General features: G+C 39.1%; 1 protein-coding gene across 1 annotated transcript; it reads right to left on the reverse strand.

The window, feature by feature from the left end:
• Window positions 1-73: 73 nt before the first annotated feature.
• akap12a (A kinase (PRKA) anchor protein 12a) lies at window positions 74-13,774 on the reverse strand. The gene is made up of 4 exons (XM_026286586.1): window positions 13,463-13,774; window positions 11,510-11,609; window positions 1,371-11,347; window positions 74-1,285 (listed from the first exon to the last, which is right to left on the reverse strand). Exons 1-3 carry the CDS (start codon window positions 13,577-13,579, stop codon window positions 1,410-1,412), a joined length of 10,155 nt encoding a protein of 3,384 aa, XP_026142371.1. The 5' UTR covers window positions 13,580-13,774; the 3' UTR covers window positions 74-1,285; window positions 1,371-1,409.
• Between the last annotated feature and the right edge of the window lie 5,867 nt (window positions 13,775-19,641).

Here is a 19,641-nt window from a genome sequence, read left to right on the forward strand (position 1 = left end):
GTAATTGTACATTGCTGTAATGTACTAGCATGCTGTATATCAACTTTTTATAAATTACAAGTCCAAAATTGGTAACGTTTCTTTTATTTAAATAAAACTTACAATTATAATTTGTATTAAACCATACATTTTTAAATATTGCAAAATCCAGGAACAAAACTACACTCCTGTATTTAGTTGATTGTTAATATTGCAATTTCTTTAAAGATGCATAGCCTGTACATGTGGTTTCGAACACTTCTTAGCAATATATTAGAATAAGTAAAAAATGTGTTTTCAATACTGCTGTGGCTTATTGCATCAGGCCAGATGCAAACCACTGTAATACAGGCAAGGCAGGCTGTATAATATGAACAAAAATGCTCAACTGTTTAACAATTGTATGCAGTACAGAGTGTTTTGATACTCAGAGAAAAATAAAAAAACCTACATGGTGAAAAGTCAGTAGTTGCAACTTTAGATTGCATGCTTCATTTTTATGCCAAAAATAGTCAGAAATATTTTCTAAAATTGGGTGTTTCTGTAAACCAAAATTGTTAATTACAAAAACAATAGTCATAACAATGACATGGCAACAAAAAATAAATCATAAGTTTGATAAGATTTTGACTGTACTTTGTAAAACAAATTAAACAATCTGCCAGTTTCAGTAACTGTCTACATCTTACTATATACCAAGTATAAAATAAATGTATCCTAGATGCATATCAAGCGGTATATACTAAATATTGTAGAAACTAAATTTTCTGTACTGTTGCTTTGCAATGATCTGTATCGTAAGAAGCACTATACAAGTAAACTTGAACTGAATTGAATTTTATATGATGTTTCAAATGGATATTACCTTTGATTTAGTGAATATCTTTAACACTTTTAGTGTTTTTAGTACTTTAGTATTTCAAAACCCAGGAATTGCACATCCTTTTACAATGATAATCATTTTCTTACAACATGATATCATGTGGCATAAGCTTATGCTAATGTCTGAATAATGATAAAACAATTCATACATTTATGACAAATATCCTCAGTAAAAAATATATCAAAATAGCTTTTGAAGGGGTTTATATGTTAAAATATTTTCTGCATGAAAGTAAAAAAAAAAACAGCCTCTCCACTGAATAACTACTGTTTTTGGTTTCACCTTTGCTTAATGGAACTTTAATGATGCAGTGTAACTTTACATTTTTTTCGTTGTCAGAAATGTGAATCCCAGCTGATTTTGTGCTGAGTACAGCCTCCTCCAGGTGTAAAATGTTCGTAATTATCCTTGTTAAACTTGCATCTGAAATTACAGAATTTGTGTTATGATTTTAAAAAAATCTAACATCAAATAGTTTAACTGAATGCATTATAATAAAATGACTTACCAACTCATCAAATCGTTCATCTGGTTTAGCACGCCACTATCAAATTGCAGCATCAGATGTTTGTTTAGCAGCAGTATCTTGGGGCGCATCCTCTGTGTATGTCACCTGACATGGGGAATCTCCAATATTATCTACAGCATCCTCCCACACATCCTCCTCTACCTCTGACTGAGGTTCTGTTGAAGTATGCCGCAAGGAAGCCTTCCCATTTTCTTCATCTGGCATACACTCTTGAGTTAAAAGTGATATCTTTACCTCTTTCGCAGCCACAAATGGTGGTTCAGCATCTTTAGACACAACTGAAGCCTCTGACTTTGCTTCCTTTTTCTCCTGTTCAACTACCTGCAACATTGTTTTCTTTACTTCTGGTGTAGCAACAGGTGGAGCTGTTGCTATTATAACTGTGGCAACAGCTGGTCCCATCACCCCATGGGATAAAGGTGTCCCGGTCACAGTGGGTGCCTCCATCCCAGTTACAACTGATGTTGCCTTTACTAAGACCATGGCTGGTGTTGTCCGTGTCTGTGCTACCTGTTCTGTCATTGGTGTTTGTACTGCTAGGATCACAGCAGGTGCTTCTGGTACTGAAACTGGTGTCTCCACCTCTGGTCCTGCAGTCACTGCTGGTAGAAATACTGGAGGTGCAGCCTCTTTTGCAATCACTGAAACCAGAACTGGTGTCTGTACCACTGGGATCATAACAGGTCTCTCTGCCATTGCAATTGCAGTTGGTGCTTCTGTGGTAGTTTCTAGTACTAGGCTCACAACTGATCTTTCCACTACTGAGATCACAACAGGTGTTTCTGCTGCTGCAGTCACTGCTGAAACAACTGCTGGAGGAGTAGCTTCTGTTACTGCAACTAAAACCTGACCTGGTGTCTGTACCACTGGGGTCACTACTGGTGTCTCAACCACTGCAACTGGAGTTGACTTTACAACCGGTGCTTCTACTACTGGGATCATAACAGGTGTTTCTACTGTTGCAGTTACTGCTGAAACAACTACTGGAGGTGAAGTGTCTGTTGCCTTCTCTGAAACTTTACCTGGTGTCTGTACCGCTGGTGTCACAACTGGTGTCTCAACCACTGCAACTGCAGTTGACTTTACAACTGGCACTTCGACTACAGGGATCATAACATGTGTTTCTACTGTGGCAGTTGCTGCTGAAACAACTACTGGAGGTATAGTGTCTGTTACCTTTTCTGAAACCTGACCTGATGTCTGCACAACTGGTGTCACAACTGGTGTATTAACCACTGCAGCTGGAGTTGACTTTACAACTGGTGCTTCTACTAATGGGATTATAACAGGTGTTTCTACTGTTGCAGTTACTGCTGAAACAACTACTGGAGGTGTAGTGTCTGTTACTGCAACTAAAACCTGACCTGGTGTCTGCACCACCTGGGTCACCACTGGTGTCTCAACCACTGCAACTGGAGTTGACTTTAAAACCGGTGCTTCTACTACAGGGATCATAACAGGTGTTTCTACTGTTGCAGTTACTGCTGAAACAAATACTGGAGGTGTAGTGTCTGTTACCTTCTCTGAAACCTGACCTGATGTCTGTATCGCTGGGGTCACAACTGGTGTCTCAACCACTGCAACTGGAGTTGACTTTAAAACCGGTGGTTCTACTACTGGGATCATAACAGGTGTTTCTACTGTTGCAGTTACTGCTGAAACAACTAGTGGAGGTGTAGTGTCTGTTACTGCCACTAAAACCTGACCTGGTGTCTGTACCACTGGGGTCACAACTGGTGTCTCAACCACTGCAGCTGGAGTTGACTTTACAACTGGTGCTTCTACTAATGGGATTATAACAGGTGTTTCTACTGTTGCAGTTACTGCTGAAACAACTACTGGAGGTGTAGTGTCTGTTACTGCAACTAAAACCTGACCTGGTGTCTGTACCACCTGGGTCACCACTGGTGTCTCAACCACTGCAACTGGAGTTGACTTTAAAACCGGTGCTTCTACTACAGGGATCATAACAGGTGTTTCTACTGTTGCAGTTACTGCTGAAACAACTACTAGAGGTATAGTGTCTGTTACCTTTTCTGAAACCTGACCTGATGTCTGTACAACTGGGGTCACAACTGGTGTCTCAACCACTGCAGCTGGAGTTGACTTTACAACTGGCACTTCTACTACTGGGATCATTACAGGTGTTTCTACAGTTGCAGTTACTGCTGAAACAAATACTGGAGGTGTAGTGTCTGTTACCTTCTCTGAAACCTGACCTGATGTCTGTATCGCTGGGGTCACTACTGTTGTCTCAACCACTGCAACTGGAGTTGACTTTAAAACCGGTGCTTCTACTACTGGGATCATAACAGGTGTTTCTACTGTTGCAGTTACTGCTGAAACAACTACTGGAGGTGTAGTGTATGTTACCTTCTCTGAAGCCTGACCTGATGTCTGCACAACTGGGGTCACAACTGGTGTCTCAACCACTGCAACTGGAGTTGACTTTACAACCGGTGCTTCTACTACTGGGATCTTAACAGGTGTTTCTACTGTTGCAGTTACTGCTGAAACAACTAGTGGAGGTGTAGTGTCTGTTACTGCCACTAAAACCTGACCTGGTGTCTGTACCACTGGGGTCACAACTGGTGTCTCAACCACTGCAACTGGAGTTGACTTTAAAACCGGTGCTTCTACTACTGGGATCTTAACAGGTGTTTCTACTGTTGCAGTTACTGCTGAAACAACTAGTGGAGGTGTAGTGTCTGTTACTGCCACTAAAACCTGACCTGGTGTCTGTACCACTGGGGTCACTACTGGTGTTTCAACCACTGCAACTGGAGTTGACTTTAAAACCGGTGCTTCTACTACTGGGATCTTAACAGGTGTTTCTACTGTTGCAGTTACTGCTGAAACAACTACTAGAGGTATAGTGTCTGTTACCTTTTCTGAAACCTGACCGGATGTCTGTACAACTGGGGTCACAACTGGTGTATTAACCACTGCAGCTGGAGTTGACTTTACAACTGGTGCTTCTACTAATGGGATTATAACGGGTGTTTCTACTGTTGCAGTTACTGCTGAAACAACTACTGGAGGTGTAGTGTCTGTTACTGCAACTAAAACCTGACCTGGTGTCTGTACCACCTGGGTCACCACTGGTGTCTCAACCACTGCAACTGGAGTTGACTTTAAAACCGGTGCTTCTACTACAGGGATCATAACAGGTGTTTCTACTGTTGCAGTTACTGCTGAAACAACTACTAGAGGTATAGTGTCTGTTACCTTTTCTGAAACCTGACCTGATGTCTGTACAACTGGGGTCACAACTGGTGTCTCAACCACTGCAGCTGGAGTTGACTTTACAACTGGCACTTCTACTACTGGGATCATTACAGGTGTTTCTACAGTTGCAGTTACTGCTGAAACAAATACTGGAGGTGTAGTGTCTGTTACCTTCTCTGAAACCTGACCTGATGTCTGTATCGCTGGGGTCACTACTGTTGTCTCAACCACTGCAACTGGAGTTGACTTTAAAACCGGTGCTTCTACTACTGGGATCATAACAGGTGTTTCTACTGTTGCAGTTACTGCTGAAACAACTACTGGAGGTGTAGTGTATGTTACCTTCTCTGAAGCCTGACCTGATGTCTGCACAACTGGGGTCACAACTGGTGTCTCAACCACTGCAACTGGAGTTGACTTTACAACCGGTGCTTCTACTACTGGGATCTTAACAGGTGTTTCTACTGTTGCAGTTACTGCTGAAACAACTAGTGGAGGTGTAGTGTCTGTTACTGCCACTAAAACCTGACCTGGTGTCTGTACCACTGGGGTCACTACTGGTGTTTCAACCACTGCAACTGGAGTTGACTTTAAAACCGGTGCTTCTACTACTGGGATCATAACAGGTGTTTCTACTGTTGCAGTTACTGCTGAAACAACTACTGGAGGTATAGTGTCTGTTACCTTTTCTGAAACCTGACCTGATGTCTGTACAACTGGGGTCACAACTGGTGTCTTAACCACTGCAACTGGAGTTGACTTTACAATAGGAGTTTCTACTTCTGGGATTACAACAGGTGCCTCTACTGCTGCAGTAACCACTGATACAACTACTGGAGGTGCAGGCTCTGTTACCATAACTGAAACTTTACCTGGTGTCTGCACAACTGGGGTCACAACTGGTGTCTCAACCACTGCAACTGGATTTGACTTTACAATAGAAGTTTCTACTAATGGGATCACAACAGGTGTTTCTACTGCTGCAGTCAATACTGAAACATTTACTGGAGGTGCAGTCTCTGTTACCATAACAGAAACCTGCCCTGGTGTCTGTACCACTGGGGTCACAACTGGTGTCTGATCCACTGCAACTGGAGCTGAATTTAATATGGGAGTTTCTACTACTGGGATTACAACAGGTGTTTCTACTGCTGAAGTTACTGCAGAAACAACTACTGGAGGTGCACTCTCTGTTACAATCACTGAAACCTGACCTGATGTCTGCACAACTGGGGTCACAAGTGGTGTCTTATCCTCTGCAACTGGAGCTGAATTAACAGCGGAAGTTTGTAATACTGGGAACTCAACAGGTGTTTCTACTGCTGCAGTCTCTTCTGAAACATCTACCAGAGGAACAGTCTCTGTTACCATCACTGAAACCTTACCTAGTGTCTTTACCACTTGGGTCACAACTGGTGTCTCAACCACTGCAGCTGGAGGTGACTCTACAAAAGCTGTTTCTACAGCTGCTGATGTTTCTGATGCTGCAGTTGCTGCTGGAGTTACTGGAGGTGCTGCATTTGTTGCAATTACTGAAATCTGAGCTGGTGTTTCTACTGCTGGTGTCACAAGTGATGTCTCTGTGGCTGAAGTTACTACTGAAGTTTTTACTTCTGGGATCATAATTGTTTCTGATGCTACTGGAGTTCCAGATGATGTACCTACTACAGGAGATACAGCCTCTGCCACTGTCATTGAACTCATAGCTGGTATCTCAGTGTCTGGTGTCTTTGCCATTTCCACTACAGTTGGTTTTACTGATGTGATGGAGACAATGAGAGTTTCAATTACTTGGCTTACATGTGTTTCTGCAAATGAGGTCACATCTAGTGTAACCTCTTCTAGAGGTACAGTTTCTTTGACTGAATCAACAGCTGGAGTCTCCACAAAAGATGTTACTGTGGCTGGGATCTGTAATACAGGGGACACTACTGTTTTCTCTACTGTAGCTGGAGTTGATTTTACTTCTGTGACAGAAAAAACAGGTGTTTCTACAACGGTGCTCAAAACTGGTGTTTCTTCTATTTTAGTAGTCACTGTTCCTGTACTTACCACTGGAGATGCAGCTTCTGTTACTATTACTGAACCAAGATCTGGTGTTGCTACCACTGGAATCACATTCTGTATCTCTACTACTGGGGCCACAGCAGTCTTCACAATCACTGATTCGACATTTAGTGTTTCGACAGGTGTCTCTTTTACAGGAGGTACATCCTTTGACCCATTGCCTAGAGTTACAACTGGTGTTAATTCATCTAAAGGTGTAGCTGGTGTCACTACCACAGAAATAACAGTGGGAATCTCCACTACTTGCTCTTTGATCACCGTTGTTAACACTGATGTGTTAACAGAGTCTATGTTTTGATTTTGTGATGTAACAGCGGAATTATTGGTATCAGTTGTTTTTGCCATAGATGTAACCACTGTTTCTAATTCAAGTTCTTTAGCCACTGAGGTGACAACTGGTGTCTCCACTTCCAGCTCAGCTACTACAGCTGTCTCTACTTTCACTTCTGATACCACAGGAATTTCTACCTTTGGTTCTCTCACTTCAAGTGTCTCAGCCCTGAGTTCACTGACTACTTCTGACTGTATCTCAGAAACAGCAACTTCTGGCGTTTTTGCTGTTACTTCAGAGGTCAGTGGTGATTCTTGTGCAATGATTGTTATTTCGATTACTGCAGGTATTTCTTCTTTAATTTCTGTCTTGTCTACATGCAACTCATTTGACAGTATCTTTTCTGTAACCTGTTCAAGAGATTCACATTTTAGACTAGCATTTTCATCTTTTTCATTCTTCTTTTCACTCATATTACTAACCTCTGTTTCTGCTGCAGTATAATTTTGTGCCAGCACTGTGATGGTAGGTATTTTAATCATAGTCATCTCTGAATCAACCCCTTCTGGTTCTGGTTTGGGAGCAACAGCCATTGTATCTTTTTCTTCTGGAACTGCAATTTCTTTCATTTCTGATGATGTCATTGCTGGGGACTGGTCACCATCTATTTCTTCACCCTCTTGTTCTGTTGCTTTTGGTAGCTTAGATTTTGAAAGTACCTGTGCTACTGGTTCAGGTACCATAGGCTTCTCTTTCCCAGATTGTTTTGTTGTGTTCTCAATAATGGCAACCATTTCTAAAACTTTACCAGTTTTAATATTCTCTGTTGTTGCTGGTTGTGCAATTTCTGGTGCTACAGGTTCTGCTTCAACTTCTGGCAATACTATTTCTAGCGGTATTTGTATGACTTCAGACCTAGTGTCAGGCAATTCTGGTGTTTCTGTGTGCTCAGATAAATCTTTTGAAAATGCTGAAACAACTGTGTGTTCTCTTATTTTATAAACCATCTCTCCAATTTCACTTCCTGGATCAACAATTATTTCAGGAGATTCATCAGTAGGAGTTTCATTGCTGCCAGTGTTTGTCAGAGGCTTCCCTTCCTTCACTGCATGTTCCTCTTCCTCTTTCACAAAAATCCCATCCGTTCCATCTTCAACTTTATCATCCAAATGTATTTTAGTGTCTTCTTTCTGGTGCTCTTCAGTCTCTTCAACTAATACTGGTTCTGGAAGTGACACCCCCTTGGCTGGCAGCTGTTCTCTGGCTAATGATTCATCTCCAGCTTCTGAAATATTTTGAACAGCTTCTGAAGCAACATCATCCCCTGTTTCTTCTTCTACATGTATTTCCTTAATGTCCTGCTGTGCCGTTTGTTCATAATCTTTTTCTTGTATTTTCCCACTGATGTCCTCCACAGCCACTGCTGAATCACCTGCTAATAAGACTGCATCTTTTATATCAAATTGTATTTCACAGGCTTCAACTTGCATTGATTCAGCTGCTTCTAATTTTAAACTCCCTTCTAACCCCAGTGTCTTTGCCTGTATATGATCTGGAATTGGACTTATAATACTATCAGTTGCTGTGACTTCCAGACACTCCACAGCAGAAGCATTAATTTCTATTTCTTTGACTTCTTTACTTATGTCTGTATCACCATGTGTCGAAGTCTCAACTAATTCAGTTGATGCAGGTTGATCATACTCAGCAACGAAAAATTTAACATCTGAAAGCGTGAGGTCTTTTTCAGGTTCAGCCGCTACTGGTTGTTCATATACAGGTTCCTCTAACACTGAATGCAGTGGACACTCTGTTTCAGGATCATGGGTGTAATCTGACATAACCTGTTCCAGCCCAGCTTCACTTTGCATTGTCTCAATTACCTGTATGAGTTCAATACTAGTTGTACATTCCTCTCTTTGTTTCTCCATATGAGTCTCCTCTGATTCTCCCACAAGAGGCTCTGCCACTAACGGAATAACTTGCTCTACACTTAGCTCAGTTTCAGTGGCAGATTCCTTTTCACTTACAATTAATTCCTGATACTCAGTCTTTAGTTTCTTAATTTCAGCCTCATAGACCTCATCTGTCCAAAGTCCTGCAACTTCAGTTTCATTTTTAAAGTTATCAGAGACTAATTCAGTTGGGACAGCATCACTTACTTCAGGTATTACCTCCACTAAGGGTGCAGGGAGATGTTCTTCAACAGATTCTATTTCTTGAGATTCTAGTCCTGTACATATTGCTGTTGCCTCAGTTTTCTTATGTGCAACCAAAACCTTTGTTTCCTCTGTTGTGGAGGACTGCACAATATAAGGTGAAAATGATACGGCCAGAGATTCTTGGCTTTCATCTTTTGTAGTTACTGACTGAACACTTGGAGTCATGCAGATAGATTGAATAGCTTCCTGTAGGATCACATCTGGTGTTTGTAAGCCATATTCAGCTGACACTGGTGTAAAATGCCCAGATGACCTGGGTGAATTGGTTAATTGCGAGACTGCCGAGACCATTTCAGTAGTGTCATCCCCAATAAATTGTTCACTTGATGGTTCTGGGGCAGTGACCGCATCTGCTGTCAACTCCACAATGTCCTCAGCTAAGGTGTCATCCTGTGTTGTCCACTCAGCAGAGGATTTTGGTGTTTCAATGCTTTCCTCGATGCCTTCTTCTGGAATATCACTCAGTTGCTGATGTTTGCTCAAGAAGTCTGTAAGTTCTTCAAAGTCTTCTGGTAATCCACATATGACTGTTGGTCCAGTGTTAATTGGAACTGTAGCTGCAACTTTTGGCAACAAGTTATCAGATGTGTCTTGTTCTAACACTGGTGAAGTCATCTCTGGCATCTCATGTTCTAATGTGATTTCAACTTGTTGCTCATGCAACTCCTTCAGACTTTCAGGCTCAATTATTTCATACTCAGACAGAGGAATAATAGCTGGGGTCTCATCATCTTCATCACCTGTTTTATGATCCTTTGCAGCCCCATCGGACGATGTCTGGTCTTTGCTTTCATCTGATTTTCTCTTTTTATGCCCTGGAATGAGTTTCTTCATAGTAAACGGTTCGTCTTTGTTCATCTCACTATCTGAAGGTATCTGCTCAGGCATACTATTTTCTCCAGTTCTGACCTTTCTCTTCTGGATGACCATTTTTTTTAACGTCTTCCATGTGGATCCCATCTCTTCTTCAGCAGGACTTCCACTTTGTTCATTAGATGATGTGAGATGATCATAATCCCCCTCTGTTGAACTTCCCAATGGAGAGTCAGTTGCTTTTTCATATACTTCTCTTTTCTCTGGTGTTTCATCCTCATTTGTTTTTCTAGCTCTTTTTTTAGCAGAGCCACCACAAATCAGTGCCTCCCAGGAAGCGGTGGTGTCAGGTTTCTTTTTGGACTCTTGAGGGCTTACATCAGCCACCAGCTCCTCTTCATCAGGTTTTGGTTCCCCAACCACTGGTTCCTCCACTTCTGCGAGCTCTGTCAATTCCAAGGATGGTTTTGGCTGTTCAGAGACTTGTTCTTCTGCCTCAATCACCTTTTCTGCAGATTTACTTTCTCGCTGCCTTTTTGTGGAAAATTTCCTGAAAAGTCTTTTAAGTGGACTTCCTTGTACCTTATCTTTCTCTAGAGAATTCTGAAGCTCTCCTTCAGGTAACAATGTGTCATTGTCTTTCTCCTGTGTATCTTTTTCTTCCTCTGATGTAATATGAGGGATATCAAGGCATATACATTTACTGTCTTCTTTTTTGGCCTCTTCTAAACCCATTCTCTCAATTCTCTTGATTTCGTCTTCCTTACTCTCTTTTAGCATTTCCTCTTCTTTCTTTTTCTTTCTCAAACTGGCAAAAATTCCTTGTGTAAAGAATTGCTTGATTGGTGAAATTGGTTCCTCCAGCTCAGGACTTCCTTCTTTTTCCAGTTCTTTCTCAGGTGTGTCCTCCACATGATGTTCCACTATCTTTATGTCCTGATCCAGCTCTTTTTCATTGTCTGTTTGTTGAGAGGGTTCAGCTTCATCAGGCTGGGAAGACACCTCACTTTTTCGTGTCTCATCAGGTGTGTTTTCATTTGCTGCTACTGTACTGTTCTCCTGGGTGTCACTGGAGTCCTCTGAGGGACTTGTAACTTTTTCTGCTTGTCCATCTGATTCAGTGTTTTCACATGTGTCTTTTTTTAGGGTAAACTTAAATCCAACAAATCTGAAGATTTTTTTGAACCCAACTTCACTGATATCATCCTCCTCAGTTTCCTCCTTCACAGTCACACTATCTGCATCAACCATCTCTGTGCTCTCATTCTTCATTACTGGTTGAAGAGCATCCATTTCCTGGATGTCTTCAATTGTTTCTGTGCCATCTTCTTTCAGAGTAACAAACCCTGAGCCAACTGACAATGAATAAATAAATAACTAAGAATGAAAAGTGCCATGGTAAGTGTATACTGAAAAAATATTTGATATTTACTACTATAAAAAAGTGGTGTTCTCATTTCACTGGGAATAAATAATGGAAACAATTAAAGTAATAGCAATAATATAGTTTTACATACCATCTGCAAGTACTCTCTCCTCAAAGTTGCCATTTAATTCATCTGCATGGTTCCTTGTCTTTACATTCAAACTGGAGATCCGGCCATTTTTCTGTAATAACTACATGTAAAAGACAGGACAGATTAAGGAGTGACTAACAAAGTAAATTATATTTAAATTATTTGTCAATACATTATTGTAGCTCTTATCTATACATATTATCTATATACTATTTTTGGCAACAATCAGTTTGTCTCGTCTTTATTCAGCATGGCTCACTAAGGCCAAAGAAACTACGGAAAAGTGCAACTATGCAACTATGAAGTCTGAATTCAAGTTAAGAAATTCCCCAAACATTTTTACAAAAGTTTTCACAATAATATATTTTCAGAATTTTAAGTGTCTAACTACAATGTAGTTTGACGGAGATAGCCCTTGGGATAACTAAAAAAACTAAATAAATGAACACATTTATGGAACCGGAGTATCACAAAGCTCTCTTTTGACTAAAAGCCATCTCACAGACTTCCTGTTAAACCATGGCTGACCTCATCATGTTTTACATGGAAAATCGATGCACCCAGTGCAGTAAGGGAGAATTCCAGTAATCCTTTGGGAATAAGAGCACTATCCCTCCATTAATGTGCACACATTAATACAAAAAAAAATTCCAAAACTGAAAGGAGTTTTTTCAAAAACCGAAATTACATTTTAAAATTCTTAACCTACACATTTATTCCAATAAAATAATTAAGAGCAAGCAAACATCAAAGGAAAAACCACAACCCACATGATAAGAATCAGTTTAGTAGTGATTATACACATTTAAATGTAATTTAAAGTTTGGAGTCAAGTAAAAAAGATACCATATTATTTGCCAGACACTGAGGAATAAATGCAGTTTATTATATCTGCAATATTAACAGACATACTTGGCAGCTGACATCCGAGTTCATCCAAATATGTCAACTTCTCAGACCACAAGCCTTCAGTGATAAATATATACAGTATATATAATTAATGCACATCAAACAATGTGCTCTCTTATTAAACTAAACTAAATTGTCTAATCTGAACTACCAGAACCAGAGCATATTTTGTTCATACAGTGAATTTAGGCCAAACACCTATAAATAGGACAAAGTCACCTACTCTTCTTTCTTTTGACTCTCATTACTGCGGTTAAATGACTGTAAATGATAGTCAGGTTATTGCATTATGGGTATTCTTAATAAATTTTCTTCAACAAACAAAACACACTTTCATCCTAATGTAACTTATTTCAGAGAGCCTGACAATATGACCTTTCTTCATACAGCTACATCTGAGAATCTGGTAAGATGTTTCCTCATAAGAAAAATCACAAATAAGATCTGTTTTGAATATCAGTTGTTTCTTTCTAATAAAAAAGCAATGAACTGCTAAAAATAAATGCGTAAAATAATATATAGTTTGACAACAAAATACTATTCCAGTCTTTCTATATACATCAAAATTCCATGTTTAATCCAATGTGCACTTGCTATTTCTGTATATATTAAGACATTTACTTGCAATTTATGGGTGAAAATTGTTTAAAAGTTGAGTAAATTGTTTTAGTCGGCTGTATCTGAAAATCTTATCCTGTAATAAAGACTCTCTATTTTCTCTCACTTTCCTCTCTACTTTTTCACAAATGTGCCAAGATTTGCCAAAGCACCAAAGTCCACACTATTTTATAAATCCTAAAAGTAGGCTACCTCGGAAATCCCTTCTCCTCAGCTAAAAAGAGCAGCACTGAACAATAAATCGTTCCTGTCTACCTACAGATAATTTTGAGCATCATATAGCCTAATGTTCTGCATTACCTTCAAAATGCCGTAACGGAGGCAGCACACTATGTTTTGAGTTGTGTGTCTTTAGATTCAGAGCTCGGGTCTTTGAAACTTTGTGAAGCATTTCTCTGCAGCAGGAGTCTGGTTCATGCATTCTACCTTGTTATCAGCACCGCCGTCGTCCCGAGCATCGCTCTCCGCTGCAGGGAGCTCCTCCGCCGCTGTGTCCTCCTCACATCTGCTGTCCCGTTGCGCGGAGGATGCCGTAGCTCCCATTTCACAATCCTTCTCTCGTTCTCTTCGGTCTCTTTCCTTTCACCCGATTCAACTGCAAAGCAAAAGGGGGAATACCTGTAGATGAGTGCTGAACGGTGGTCAGACTCAGAAGTGATGCCGTTGAGCTCGTTGCAAACTCTTTTAGGACACATCCTGCCTGCATCACATGAACACATTGGCACGCCTCAACGCATCAGTGGGAGAGAGAACAGGAGTCCCGGGATGACCGAGGGACAACCTCTAGTACAATTAATGTTTTTATCCCATGATTATGCTTCTTTATCCATCGCATGTATTTATTTAGATTCCAATGACTGAGGCTTTGAGGCAGTGGCGTAGCCTAAAAATAGATGCAGAATTATTTTTTATAGTCTCAATAAAAATTTTTTACTAAACTTGGGCTATTGTTGTTTACTTAGAATATATATATATATATATATATATATATATATATATATATATATATATATATATATATATATATATATATATATATATATATATATATATATATATGTTTCGCGACTCGGTTGATTCAGTTCGGCACTTCGAGCCTGTTCGCGACTCGGTTGATTCAGATCGGCACTTCGGAGCATGTTTGCGACTCGGTTGATTCAGATCGGGACTTCGGAGCATGTTCGCGACTCCGTTGATTCAGATCGGCACTTCGGATCCCGTTCGCGACTCGGTTGATTCGGTTCGGCACTTCGGAGCATGTTCGAGACTCCGTTGATTCGGATCGGCACTTAGGAGCCCGTTCGCGACTCGATTGATTCGGATCGGCACTTCGGAGCATGTTCGCGACTCGGTTGATTCAGATCGGCACTTCGGAGCCTGTTCGCGACTCGGTTGATTCAGATCGGCACTTCGGAGCCCGTTCGCGACTCGGTTGATTCAGATCGGCACTTCGGAGCATGTTCGCGACTCGGTTGATTCAGATCGGCACTTCGGAGCATGTTCGCGACTCGGTTGATTCAGATCGGCACTTCGGAGCCCGTTCGCGACTCGGTTGATTCAGATCGGCACTTCGGAGCATGTTCGCGACTCGGTTGATTCAGATCGGCACTTCGGAGCATGTTCGCGACTCGGTTGATTCGGATCGGCACTTCGGAGCCTGTTCGCGACTCGGTTGATTCGGATCGGCACTTCGGGGCCTGCTCGCGACTCGGTTGATTCGGATCGGCACTTCGGAGCATGTTCGCGACTCGGTTGAATTGGATCGGCACTTCGGAGCATGTTCGCGACTCCGTTGATTCAGATCGGGACTTCGTAGCATGTTTGAGATTTTTTTAAATTCAGATCTGGACATCGAAGCAGGAAGTGTTTGTCAGTTAATTGGTGATAAATGAATATTTGGACTTGAGGCTTTTTTTTTTTACCTGTCGATTCAGCATGTACATGGACCCACACACAAAGGTGGACACACTCTAGACTTAATCATCAGAAGGGCTCTAAACTTTTCATCCATTGTTTGAGGCACTCAAAATAGCTCCTATTGTGTGTGGAATAACTGTATTTTTATATTTAAACCTTTTTAGCAAACTTTAATTTCAAAGTTGTAAAAATGAAGCACAGATCTTCTCATGGGAATATGAGGGGAAGCACTTGATTGTACTCCAAAACAATGTATTCTGTGATGTAATTTGTTTTTAAAGCAATTAAACAGTCAAATGATTTAATTTAATGTCACTTAAGCACAGTAAATCCAATTTAATAATTTAAAAAACTAGAACAATCAAAAGTCAAACCAGAAATCCAGTTCACATGGCCCACTTATTTATATAAATAATCCATTATGAAATTGTGGATAGTATGTGGGACTCCCTAAATAATAACAGGTTTCACTATTCCACCAATTCTAGTGAGACAAATATTAATGACATTCTAGAGAATTCTGTGTTTCCAACTTTATTGCAAACGTTTGAGGAGCAATGTTTTCTGTTCAGAAAGAATGAACCTTTCCCTGTATGTTAAATGTCAACTTTTGCTAAATGTTAAACACTGATTAAACATGGAACCTTCATGGATTTGCATCAGTTTAGATTTAAGAGCATCAGTAAAGACGTCTGGCTTGCTGTTGGTGTTCCAGCTGATCTTGAAGATCAAAACAAGTTCATGCCAGTAAATGTTTTCATGTTGTTGAAGCAGAAAGGCTATGCTTTTCTAGTTTTACATGCTACAGCATTAAGATATGTCCTGACAGGAATAGACAAACCAAGGGGCTGTGCATATACTTTGACCACTTACATGTGGCTCAAATCTAACATTACACACCTTTCAAAGAACGACTTACCTTTGGTGAAGTATGAAGCTTAAAACGTCATGTTGATGAGCTGCTTTCCTATGGCAGAGATTGGACATCTCTTTCTGTACGCTGAGAACAAACACTTATTTCAGTAATCCCAAACACAAGGTGAAATAAACATTGGTGTGACTCGAGAACAATGAAAGTGAATGTCTTACAGAAGCCCAGCCAAAACCCTGATCTTAATCTAATTGTGAATCCACATGCAGCACTATTTACGGATGTAGAATTTGTAATTCACTGAAATGAGAAAATGAAATAAAGAACTCCAAACAACTTTTCAACTTTAATAAACATTAAAAGGCATCCAGCAACCAGTTCATCTGAAAGCTCTGCTTTTAGTGTTACTTATACTGTAAAAAAATAATGTTATAGTAGCTTGTTTTACAATAAATTAGTATTTAACTTTTCTTACTTCAAATAGACTTTTCCAGTCATTTTGGCAAGCTCATGCCCCAAAGCAGTAAAGCAGAAAGTATGGGCACAGGGTGAATTAAAATCAACTGACTGGTCAAATGTTATTCGGAGGAGGAACAGCCTTCATCATAATGCAATTTGAGATTAAATGAGGGCATGTGAATTCACAAGCATGACAAACAACCCACTACATAAAATGCTCTGCAGTGGTTTTCTTATGTTCTGCATTTCTCAAGGAGTTCATCTAAACACATTTTCATTCCTTCAGAGGAAAAGTTTAACCTTTCAAGAAAGGTCAAAAGACCTTTTGTCTATTACATAACTTAACATAATATTACACAACTAAAGTTGTTCATTATTTTGCGCCCCCTCTTGTAGTTTTGAAACCACGATTTTCCCAAACGGTAAACATTTATGATGAACTTTTTTATACAGATAATGTAGACACAAAGGCTGTCAAGCTCCAAAAAGGACAAAACTGTGGCATAACAAACCTGGCAAAATCTCAAGAAACATGAGAAGCAATGGTGTGTGACGTCATGATGTATTTGGTCCATGTTTACATGCATGCATTTACACACTGACACACTGCATCGCATGGTATATAATTTATCAAGCTGTTATATTCAGCCTTGTATTGGATTGCAGAACAACATTTGTTATGAATTATTATTTGTCATTTATGCTGCAGCAAACAAAAATTCAACCCACTTGGAATGCCCAGTTGGGCCACAAATGACAAACTTGTCTCAATAGCATGAGTCAGGGCTCGAACACAGAGACACACCTCACCTTTAACCATTCACACAATTTTGTTTTATGAAGAACATTATCAACGTTACTACTGAAGATCAAGATAACACAAAACAGGAAATAAACACATCAAGGGCAGATGAAATATTCCTGTTAGCTCATCTGCTGGTGCACAGATGCTGTGGATCATCAGCAACATAACATGTCGGTGGTCTGAGCCCACCCAACACAAAGTTGTTTGAACCCAAATCTCACAGGAAACTTGCATCACTTACCATAAAGCAGGAAGTGACAGTTCTACAAGCTGTTCAATAACCTTTGGACTTCATCACATTCCAAATGCATGCACATTAAATCCAAGTTTGAGTTCTTACAAAAGACATAAACAAGCAAACTACTAGAAACAGGATCACATGGTTAACTAAAACCATTAAATTATGTTACTTAAAATAAATCTTAACTGAAATAAAATAGTTTCGGATAGTTAATTTCTCATTTTCCTTTAGTTTAAATTGATTTACTGAAATAACTAAATGGTAATAAAAAAATAAAAAAATTACATACACTGTAAAATGATTGCTGTAGTTATTACAGCCTAAAATTATATGATTCAGTATAAGTAGTTATGTGTGTGCATTCATTCTTAAAATAGACTTCAAATTATAGGCTTAGTTAACTTTAGCTGGCTTTTGAAGTTATATCAACAACATTTCAATTAGAAATAATTGCAGCAACATTAAAATATTAAATAAAAACACTAAAACTTTAATAAAAATTTATAAAAAAAATCTATAATGATTATAAATAAATGATAATTAAAAATCTTATCATCATAAAAGAAAAAAAAACAGCAATAGGATACAGTAATTGATTTTAATATGCAAGCTGCAAACACATTGCCACAACAAAAACACTTTAGAAATCATTCAGTGGCAATCACTAAAAACACTCAGAGAGTTTTGTCTGGGAAAAGACCTCAAACATTTTCTTCAGAACGTACACATTTAGTTAGTTCAGTGTATGTGGAAAACTCATAATTTTGATGTATCATTGTTCATTTAAATTGAACAGTTAGCTGACGTTGAGAAATAACAACAAATTATCGTTGTTTTTTTGTTCCTTTATAAAGGAAATGGTTGGTTACAGCACCGGACAATTACTGAGCCGAGAAAGATCTCCAAACACATGACAAACATGAACACTAATTCAATCAAAAGCCCTGAAACACTGCAGCTGCTGTGGAGATTCTCATACGAAGTTAACAGGATCAGTTAATTTGAGTCACAGTTCGGCTAACCAAAACCAGCTGATGTTTTTTTCAGACATTATGAAGCTTAGAAGTCCCTGGACTCAGGATGAAACGATGTCTGTGAATAATCTACTGGCATGCATGATGCACATCCCTCTCGGAGAGAAAGAGTTAGTCTGTCTGCGTGTTCGTCCATGCAATTTTGTTTTGCAACTAGTTTGTTCAGAGTGTCGCCAATCACAGATTTATCAAATCATGTTTGAAGAGACATTCATTATGTTTGCATTTGTAAATGTAACCTGGAGAAATGGAATGAAAATTTCCAAGTTTGCAGGATGTTCGATTACATAATTACGTGGTTATTTGCTAATGGTAAGAGAATTACAGGCATCTAATTTGGTGTAATTTACTGTAATGGGAAAAAAAAAATTCCAAAAGGGTTGAAAGCCAGAGGACTTTTGAGAAAAAGGATGTATATTTATGTATGTATTCTACTGTATATGTTTGTATGCATTTATTCTTTTTTTATGAGAACAATGCTACAACCTCAAGCATTGTTTAAGTTGCTACATTTTCATTTTTGTAATAAATACTGATGTAAGAATTTTTATTACTCTAACAAAAATAGTACTTCCCTGGAGGAATAGTATAACAATATTGCATATATTATTCACACTCGTGTAATGTTTGTTGGGTAACATCTAAACTGGTTTTATGGCAGAAAAAATATTATTTAATGTCTACCTCAAACTGACTAAAAATAGATTAACAAAAACACACATGTTCTGCACATGTAGATTAGGATGAAAAATTGAAAACACTCTGCGATCTGCCTAATTTCTTTATCCTTTCCAATATGTTAAAGACCTGGACTCATTTTGTCCCATTTTCTGCATAGCAGATTAACTAACAATTGTAATTAAAACTATTTGAACATTTTAAAGAAACCATTCTTGCTGTTCATGATAGGTCATGAACTCTACTGCCATAAAGTCCAAGGGATTTTAATTATATTGCTTATACTTTTTCCTAAAGTGATTTAATATCCTAATGTAATGATAAAAATGACATTCTGACCATATTATTCATTTGAGAATCCTCTGTGTTTGCAGTGTGTCAATGTTTACTGTGCCGAACACAAGCACTATTTCTCACAAAGCAGAGACTGCAGGTAAAGGATGTAATTCAGCTAGATGTATAAACAAGTCGAGCATACAGTGAAAGCACTTTCAAACAAATGTTATGTCTTAACCTAAGCAGATTAATGTCATACATACAGTGTACAAAACTGGTAACTTCATAAAACAGGAACATTTTAATAAATTCAAATTGTGCAAA

The sequence above is a fragment of the Carassius auratus genome, chromosome 17 (genome assembly GCF_003368295.1).
Source record: "Carassius auratus strain Wakin chromosome 17, ASM336829v1, whole genome shotgun sequence".
Lineage (NCBI taxonomy): Eukaryota > Metazoa > Chordata > Actinopteri > Cypriniformes > Cyprinidae > Carassius > Carassius auratus.

Coding starts and splice junctions, on each gene's coding strand:
- akap12a (XM_026286586.1), bottom strand. CDS start 13,579: ATGGGAGCTACGGCATCCTCCGCGCAACGGGACAGCAGATGTGAGGAG. Junction 11,610..13,462: donor ACGGCGGTGCTGATAACAAG/GTAGAATGCATG, acceptor TTTTACATGTAG/TTATTACAGAAAAATGGCCG. Junction 11,348..11,509: donor GGAGAGAGTACTTGCAGATG/GTATGTAAAACT, acceptor ATTCATTGTCAG/TTGGCTCAGGGTTTGTTACT.